Source organism: Poecilia formosa, unplaced genomic scaffold (assembly GCF_000485575.1).
Source record: "Poecilia formosa unplaced genomic scaffold, Poecilia_formosa-5.1.2 Scaffold876, whole genome shotgun sequence".
Classification (NCBI taxonomy): domain Eukaryota; kingdom Metazoa; phylum Chordata; class Actinopteri; order Cyprinodontiformes; family Poeciliidae; genus Poecilia; species Poecilia formosa.
Window position 1 is genome coordinate 42,838 of NW_006800815.1, and position 9,334 is coordinate 52,171.

At 40.2% G+C, this 9,334-nt stretch overlaps 1 protein-coding gene across 1 annotated transcript; it reads right to left on the reverse strand.

Moving 5' to 3' along the window:
- Positions 1 to 1,031: 1,031 nt before the first annotated feature.
- Positions 1,032 to 8,116, reverse strand: LOC103131939 (trichohyalin-like). Its single transcript, XM_016667028.1, has 7 exons — positions 7,636 to 8,116; positions 5,816 to 5,957; positions 5,050 to 5,488; positions 4,171 to 4,422; positions 3,883 to 4,088; positions 1,515 to 3,349; positions 1,032 to 1,454 (listed from the first exon to the last, which is right to left on the reverse strand). Exons 2-6 carry the CDS (start codon positions 5,947 to 5,949, stop codon positions 1,561 to 1,563), a joined length of 2,820 nt encoding a protein of 939 aa, XP_016522514.1. The 5' UTR covers positions 5,950 to 5,957; positions 7,636 to 8,116; the 3' UTR covers positions 1,032 to 1,454; positions 1,515 to 1,560.
- Between the last annotated feature and the right edge of the window lie 1,218 nt (positions 8,117 to 9,334).

The window sequence follows — 9,334 nt, forward strand, 5'->3', positions numbered from 1 at the left end:
CGGGAAGAGGGGAAGACCTGCACCAGGAAGAAGAGAGGAAGACCTGCTGCAGGAAGAGAGGAAGACCTGCAGCAGGAAGAGAGGAAGACCTGCTGCGGGAAGAGAGGAAGACCTGCAGCAGGAAGAAGAGAGGAAGACCTGCTGCAGGAAGAGAGGAAGACCTGCAGCAGGAAGAGAGGAAGACCTGCAGCAGGAAGAGAGGAAGACCTGCTGCAGGAAGAGAGGAAGACCTGCTGCAGGGAGAAGAGAGGAAGACCTGCAGCAGGAAGAGAGGAAGACCTGCTGCATTCAGCTACAGCAGGATCGAATCATAACAGTCCTCCATGCTGACAGCAGAGACTCATTAAAACTAGCAGATCATGTTTAATCACTGTAGTTTTTTTAAGATGTCTTAACGATTTTTTCTGCACTTTTGCTTCTTTTTAAAAATTCATTTTGAGTTTATCTTTAATTTCAAATGAAAAATATCCAAAGAAATGACAGATTAACAGATAAAAAATATGATTTCAGCTTCAATTAGAGATCAGAATCAAACATTTAGCTCTGAACATTTCCCTGTTATTCAGAGGAGGATGTGGATTTTGTCTCTCTTAAACTTCATGGTTTCACGGAGGTCCAGTTGTTGCTGGGTTTGAATCCTGCTCTGGGTTTTCCTGCATGTTTTACCACATGGTTCGTTTTTGGTGAGGAAATGTCAGTGAATTAAACTTTATTTAAGAGTAAAACATTTTTATGTAATTTAATAAAGCAGCCATGTTTTAACTCCACCTGGAAACCATCTAAACTGGGAATGCTGCTGTTCATCCACGGTGGGGCGTAATGACGCAGTTCCACCACTAGAGGGAGATGTTCCACAAGCAGTCAGCTCTTCTCTCCTGTTTCTGTTTCCTGTTTTTCTTTTCGACTTATCAGTTTATTTTATGGATGAAATTTTGTCAACATGGAAACAAGTTATGAAGAAGAAAATAGTTTGATTTGCAAGAAGCTGGCATCCAGCAGAGCAACACAAGGATGAATAAAACCAACAAAAATTCAATTTATTATTTAAAATTTATTAAATATTGTTGATGTACAATTTACATATTTGTACAAATATTAACAGACAGTTTTTAAGCTAAGCTTTCTAACAACCTACAGCTTATTTTCCTGGAACTTACATGTTACTTTCCAAAACCTCACCGGAAACCTTCCTGGTACGTAACTTAGCATAACGGCTCCGGTAGCTTAGAGTTACTTTACCAGAATTCACCGAATAATTTGCTGAAATGTGTGTAATTTATATGCTAATGCTTTAGCTTTAGCGTTAGCTTCTACAAAAGCCTTTCCTGGCGTAGCGCTGTTTTGCTAGCAGAGCTAATATTTAAGTGCGTTAGCATTAGCGCAGCTAACGTTTTAGCCAGCGGTGAACACAAAGCTGCTGCAGAAAGTATCTGGTAAGATCCAGGAAAGTTTTGATTGTTTTGTTATTTTTACCACTAAAAATGGTAAAAATAAAAAAAACAAACTGAAACGAGATCAACATTCATTAAAATGTCTCAGTTCATAATGTTTGATCACATTTCAGCTTTCCTCTTCATCCTCATCTTCCTCCTCCTCTTCATCTTCCTCTTGTCCGCCGTTAGCTGTGTTCATTTTCCAGCTCAGAGCCCACTTCCTGTTCATCGTTTCGTCCACTTCCTGTATGGCGTCCCGGCGGCTCCGGTGCTCCGTGGAGAAGCTCATCACCTCGTCTTCGTCCGTCTTCCTCCAGCGGCAGATTCTCCAGGACTCCTTCCACTCCTGCCCCTCCTCTTCCTCGTCGTCTTCCTCGGCTCCGCCGCGGTGAGCCACGGCGACCATCCAGGAGCGCCGCCAGGAGGAGAAGGAGGCGTTCAGCTTGTGGAACTGCAGGTGCAGCGGAGCGTCAGGTTTGGTTTTCACTCGTCTCTGTTTCTTCTTCGTCTGTTTTAGAACGCCGCTCTTCGTCTCCTGCTCCTCTTCCTCTGTTTGTTCATCAGCTTTTCCCTCCACAGGATTTTCTTCATCAGTTTCTCTGTTTTCCTCACCTTCATCTTTGTTTTTGTTGATTTCTTCCACCTCTTCAACATCTTCCTCTTCGTCTTCCTCACAGCTCTCATGCTCTTCCTCATCCTCCTCTTCCTCATTGTCCTCCTCATCTTCAGATCGCCTTTGTTTGGTTTCCATCTTCATCCTGTGAATGTTTCCATCGTCATCCTCATCGTCGTTTTCGTCTTTCTGCTTTCCGTTTTCTTCTGCCTCATCTTCCTCCTCTTCATCTTCATCACCTTCATCATCATCTTCTTCATCATCCTCTACATCAACACTGGAAACTTTCTTCTCCTCTTCCTCCTTCTTTCCCATTTCTCTCTGCTCTTCTTCTTCTTCATCTTCTACATCCAGGCTATCTTCATCCTCATCTTCCTCCTTGTCGTCTTTGTTGCTCTTTCTTTCATCTCTAATCTCCTCCTCTTCCTCTTTTCCTTGTTTTTTGTCCGTTTCTCCCTCCTCTTCCTCTTCTTCATCATCGTCTTCCAAATCTGGGCTCTCTTCATCCTCCTCTTCCTCTTTCAGATTTACATCTTCATCCTTTCCTTTTCCTTTTTCCTTCTCTCCTTCATCTGCATCTTCATAGTCTTCCTCCTCTTCATCTCCTTTACTTTTGCCGCTTTCTTCATCAAAGTCCAGAAACTCCTCCTCCTCTTCCTCATCTTCATCTTCCTTCTTCCTCTGCTCAGTTTCAAGCTTTTGACTCTTCGTTTTGTTCGTTTTGGTGTTTTGCTCCTCTTCCTCATAAATTTCCTCTTCCTCCGTCTCTTCGTCCTTCATCTTGTCAGCTGACTCGTTGTCCTCCTCCTCTTCCTCAACTGTATTTTCACATTTTTCTTCATCCTGCTCCTCCTTCATCACTTTGACACTATAATGTGTTTCCTCTTCTTCATCTTCTTCACTCTCCTCCTCCTCCTCTTCTTCTCCTCTCTCTGTTTCTTTCTCATCTTCTTCATCTTTATCTTCCTCCTCTTCATCTACACCCTCATCTTCCTCTTTTTCCTGCTCCTTGTTCTTGTTGAAGTTTTGGAATATTTTTGTCCTCCTCTCCTCTTCCTCCTGTTCTTCTACCTCCTCCATTCCTTCATCCTCTTCATCCTCCTCTTCCTCGGTTTCTTCTCCTTCCTCCTCCTCTTCCTCGTCCTCCGGTGTTTTCTGTCCTTTTGGAGCCTTCCAGGCCTCCGTCCAGTCGCTCAGACCGGACCGGTCCAGACCGGAGAACAGGAAGACGTTTATGGCTCTTCGTCTCCTGGACATCTGGTTGCTATGGTGATGGGCAGACAAGATGGACGCCTGACGCCACCTGAGGGGAAACCAGAGGTCAGTTTGGAAAAACCCAACCGTTTATCCATCCAGCGCTAACAAAGGAGCTACATTTTGTTTTAGCATCTTTGCTAAATTAAAAACGTTTAGCGCTCTTAGCTTCCGCTAACCAAATAAATTCGATATTAAAACTTTATTCAACTTCCAGTTGAATAAAGTTTTTTATCTGTGTTGAAGTTTTAGTTTTCGATTGTTAAGAATTCTTCAGATATTTAGACGCTCATATTCATGCTCTTATTTTGAAATTCATGTGGCCTTATTACGCAGCAGATCCATTTCCTCTCCTCATCTCTCTTGACACATGCTAAGTGTCAGCATGGTTAAATTTAGCTTTTAGCATTAGCTTTCACTAAATACCAAGTTGCTGTAGTCCTTTAGCGTTAGCAGAAATAATGCTAACTAGTAGCGCTTTAGGGTTAGCTCAGCTAACGTTGTGGCTAGCAGTGGCCTCCTCTGGTGATGGGAACGTTTGGTGGTGTGTAAACCTCCCTGCTGCTGCTGAAGCCGACCCACCTGACCAGCTGCTGGTAGCCCCAGCAGGAGCTCCAGCTCCTCTGCCGCTCTTCGTGCTCCTCTGGAGGAGCTGCAGCCAGCAGGCAGGATTTGCTCCATCCGGGCATCAGCCAGTCGTTTATCTCCGCTGTGAACGTGGCGGGTCCGTCCGTTGGATCTTCAGCTCCGGAGAGCCTCCATGAATCCTCCCAGCCTTCAGGCTCGTCCTAATTAAAGACCAGAACACAGATTTTCTTTGGTCAGTCAGATTTGGAGCTGAAACTCTGGAAACAGCAGGAAAACAACAACCTGATCCAGCTGCTCCTGAATGAGGTCAAACTTATCGGACTTGTCTGTTGTCTCCTGTTGGAAGCTCTCCCAGCTGCAGTCCCAGTTCTTCTTCTGCTGCCTGAAGGGAAAGTTCATGATCTTCCATGTTCCGGCCCAGACAGGAAGTCGATATTCTCCTATTTCCACTTTGCTGACCGTCGCTCTTTCAAACAGAGTGTCCCACTCAAAGTCTCTGTCCTCTGACTGCTCTGACTGAGCCGGGCTTTTCACCTGGAAACAAGAAAAACATTTAGAGAAAACATTTTGTTGATTTCCTGTCTTTGATTCAACCCTTTTCTCAAATCCCATTTATTACAACAATCAAACCCAACATATTAGAGAGGAAAGCTGAAAATCTAAATATATGACCTTTGTTGTGAGATTTGACCCTTAAAGAACAATCAGTTCCACAGTGATGGACACGGCTAACTAAAAGGTTAGCTTTGCTAACCCTTAAAGTGCTACACCAACACCATATTTAGCAGAGGCTAATGCTAAAACAATGAAACATCACTGTATTTAGTCTAACCTGATGTCAAAGGGTGTATCTTTAACATATCTAACTGATAATAGTGGAAGGTAATGCTAATGTGCTAATGTGCTATACAAACACAATGTGCTAATGTGCTTAGTGGAAGCTAATGCTACAGCGCTAGACCAACATAGTTTTAGTGGAAGCAACACAGATGTTGAACTTTATTCAACTGAAAGTTGATAAAACAGCCAATAAATTAGCATTTTATAACGTGAGGGAAGCTAAGTGCACTAAACGTTTCAAAGTTAGCAAAAAGCGCTAAACAAAAAAGTTAGCTCTGCTATTAGCGCATTAGTGGGCGTGTCCCATCTGTGCATCCTGACCTGCTTCCAGGAATGACTCCATTTAGGAATCGGACCCGTCCCGTCGGCGTCCGGTCCACACGTCTTTGATTTGTACTTCCTGTTCCTGGGACACTCTAAGCTCATCAGCAGCGTCCGCCTCTCTTTAGCCTCTCTGGCCTTCAGGTAGAGGTACTTTGGTGGCTTCAGGCTCATCCAGGATTCCCTCCAGCACAACCCAAACACGTCCACTTCCACTTTCCGTTTTTGCCTGTGACGTTTCGGGGAGGACGACCTCCTGGGGGGCGGCGGCGGCGGAGGAGGCTCCGCTCTGACTTTTGGAGGAGGAGGAACGATTTTGAATTTGATTTTAGGCTTTTTTTCTTCGTCGTCTGTCCGGGTCGTCGCCCTCCTGAAGTCGGAAATCTCATCCTTCACCTGGTCTCCGTTGGACCAGTGGTAGGTCCACTTTGAGAAAAGACTGGAGAATGAAAACCATCTGTTAGATTAAATATGGAAAACTTGTTTTACATGGAACTAAGAAACAGAATTCACTCACATTTCAATCAGTCAATTAAATATGGAGGTCTGGTCCTGACAAAACTGCCCATAGTAGTAATAATAATAATGATAATAATAAAGTGCTTAATATTTCAAATCTTGCCTCCAAGACATAAAATATAAGAACTTTCCCATCTTGCCTGATTTTTTAGTGAGACAAATGCATATTTATTGCTTTTATCTGTGTCAATTTTACAGTTTTATTTTGGTGAAATAAGCTGTAAGGAATAAATGTTTTGATCTTTACACTTTAAGGGAGCTCTTCCGTTTCCATTCAGCCTCCTGTTTGCACTGGTCCGCCTCGTTCTGGGCTATTTTCTCCCACTGGTCTCTCAGTCGGCCGTTGCTGAACGATCTCTTCTCTTCCTTTTTGGACAACATTGTGTTTCCTACGAGAAACACAGATTTATTATCACTGTGAAACAGCATTACAATGATATTTTTAACAACAAAAAAATTGTAGTAAAACAAATAAAATCCAGGTTTGTGTATTAGTCTGGTTTTTGATTTTGATTATCAAAGTTTCTGTGGAAGATATCTATTGAGTTATAATTAGCCAAAAAGCTAAAGTTAGCATAAATACTATCATTATATTGTTGGCTTATACTAGGCGTTTTCAATCCATTCAATAACTTATTGCTTTATTAGTTTCCTTTTATATTTCATCATGTTTTTTTCCATATACTGTAAAAAAATTAAAATAAATTTCTAAACAAAGAAAATATTAGAGGAAAAATAAATCAACATACATATTTTTAAAAGGACAATAAATAAAAAAAGACTAAATAATTACAGAGCAATAAACAATGAAATAAAAACTAAACTAATAAAACTTTGAAAATATAATGGAAAATTAAATAGTAGTGATAATGCTAGATTAATATTGTTGAAAATTACAAAGAAATATTTTATGTCACACTCTATAATCAGATAAGTTGAGAATTTTCTTTTTTTATTTTTTGAAGAACAAATTATTAACATTACCAAGTCATTTATTTATTTATATGTTTTTGGATAATTCTGGCAGGATCAGTCCTCCATACAGTTAGAGTTCCAGGAATGTCACAAGTTGTTTTCTCAGAGAATGAAAACAACAAGCAGCTCTAAAATTAAACTCTGCCCGGCAACAAGAACCTCCAAACTGAGGAAAATGGAGATAAACACAGATATTAAATCACATTCTGTCCATCAACACAAGTTTTATGCTCAGATTTATCACTTTGTTTTCCAGCTGACTTTATATAACTTTAAACCTGTAAATATGGAAAATGTTTAGTTACGTGAAAATGTAAGAGCAGCAGTCAGAGGTTTTTAAAGAATGGCTAATTTTAAAACTAGCATCAGAAGCGTCGACCGTCTGGAGGATTTACAGGATTTCAGCCTCATCCGTCTTAATAAGCGCCGTAAAATTAGGGGATGACTTCAGGGATCCTCGACCACCTGCTGCCTGAGACGCTTCCCCAACAAAACCAAACATGTTTCACAGAAACGATTTAAATTAAATCTTTAACACAAAAGATTAAAGATCTGAAAGAAATTAGGCAGCGGCTGCAGCGCTCCATAGGAAAGAGAAAGTAATGCGGAAAAAACAACTCAAACTCTCCTCCTCTCCACATGCACACCCGTTGCCATGGAAACCGGCTGACATCAGCTCCACTAGCCAACAGAGCAGAGGTGTCAGGAGGAACGTCAACCCCTAAATAAGACATTTCCCAGAAGATTCAGTCTGTGACAACTTTATGTTTTCATGCTTGATGTTTATCCTCTGATTTCTAATAATCACCTGAAAGCGAGCGGCGATTGATTAGCTGGTGAGCACCAGCCAGCAGGAACAAAAATGTCTCAGTTGGACACATTTTTTTGGTCTAATTTCAACATAAAGGTTTGTTGATCTGTAGTTTCTGGAGTTAAACTGCGTCTGTTTAGCAGCTTTCAGTGTTTTTAAGGAGCCTCAAACCATCGATCGGTTAGCGCCAAAATGTCAACATGCAAAACCAGAATCCCACAGAAACAAACTAAAAACATCACATGTTGTCAGATAAACGAACATAAATAATGAATCCTCACCTGTTTCTTTGTTTCGTCCTGTTTTTCCTTCCTCTCCGGCTCCACTGATCGTCGTCTCGACGCTCCTGCAGTTGAAGTTTGACTCTCTGTCCTGAATAACCAGCCGGCTTCCCTGCTCCTATTTTTACATCACAACACATCCAGGGCTGCTGCTCTAAATTTAGAGCCGGGTCGAGGCGGCCAGCGGGACAGACGAGGATTAGATGAAAAACACATTAGTGAAATGAATCTTTATTCAACAGGTGCAACAAACCGGACAGCTGCAGAAATACGACAAAGATGAGACTTTAAAGGCTGCAGGTCAGGAGGAGCAGAGACATAAATATAGAACAACAGATATTAGAGCTGCTGTGTGTTCGACAGGTTACTGATAAATGATGCACAAGATCTATAGAAAATAACTAATCTGGTGTTAATTAATGTTACAATGTTTAATTACTGGAATAAGAAACACACAGATCATGCAAAATGTCCAGTATGATATAAATCTCTAAACAGTTTGGTTTATAGATTTAAAGTGAGTCATTTAAATCAGCCACTCTGTGGCTTAAAACTAAGAAAACAACACAACTGAAAATATGTCAGTTTATTTTTTCTTTCTGTTTTTTAAATTATTAATTTATTTTGTTTTTATATTTATTTGTTTTTATTTATATTTTGCTCTAAGCTTCTATTATTTAATTTTGTTTTATTGATTTTATTTTAATTTATTTTTTTCAGTTTTTATTTGTTTATTTATTTTTATTATTGTTCTTAATGTATTTAGTTTTTGTTTAATATTTCCTTTAGTTGTGTTTTTATTTATGGCTTTTGGGGCTATTTTTCATTTATTTTAGTGTTTTTTCTTGTTTTTATTATTTATTTTTAATTTTGTGTATAGTTATTTAGGTTGACACATTTTTATTTATTTTTATAAATTCAGTTTGTCTATTTCCTGTTTGCATGCAGGTTAATTTAGGAACAGGAAGTTAGAAAAGCAGAAGTTTCAAACTCCAGTGAATTTGGGATTATTTATTCCATCCATTTAGCCCAATAAGGAAAACAGGGAGCAGATTTTAGCCGTTTTCATGGTTTAACGTTGAATCTTGTTTAGTAAATGTGATTTTTTTTTTTTTGCCGAAATATTGAGCAGCTGTTTGTGTAAACCTATAATCTCCTCATGTATAAACAGATCCTTTGTGTGTGTGTGTGTGTGTGTGGTGTGTGTGTGTGTGTGTGTGTGTGTGTGTGTGTGTGTGTGAAATGGTCCTGTGTGTTTTACATGTGCGCAGGGTTTCAGTGCGGTCTGAGCATGCGCAGTGGCTGCTCTGCAGCAGCAGATCTCTGTCACCGTAACGAGACGCTCAGATCACTCTGATGTCAGAACTGCCAGCTCTATTTTTAACACAACCACACGGCATTTTTAGGTTTCCATACGTTTGCTGTCAGCTAACAGGAGTTTTTCCAGAAAATGGATTTGTTTGGGTGTTTTTCCAGATTGTATTTACCAAACTTTATGAATCGTGGAAATAGTTTTGCTAAATTGACAAAGTTCAACAGGGGGTCACAAATATACAACAACAGTATTAAAATACTAATTATTTTTAATATTGCTGTCGCTGTTTGTTCCTCTTTTATTTAATCATCGCTATTTCGTTTCTGTTTCCAGCTGAATATGAAAATACATTTTTCTTTTACTTCTGTTGCCACTAGATGGCAC

Excerpts from the sequence above, each read along its gene's own strand:
- LOC103131939 (XM_016667028.1), bottom strand. The coding sequence starts at position 5,949 with ATGTTGTCCAAAAAGGAAGAGAAGAGATCGTTCAGCAACGGCCGACTG. Across the intron at positions 4,423-5,049 it reads GGAGTCATTCCTGGAAGCAG|GTGAAAAGCCCGGCTCAGTC; the intron begins GTCAGGATGCAC and ends TCTTGTTTCCAG. Across the intron at positions 4,089-4,170 it reads TTCAGGAGCAGCTGGATCAG|GACGAGCCTGAAGGCTGGGA; the intron begins GTTGTTGTTTTC and ends GTCTTTAATTAG.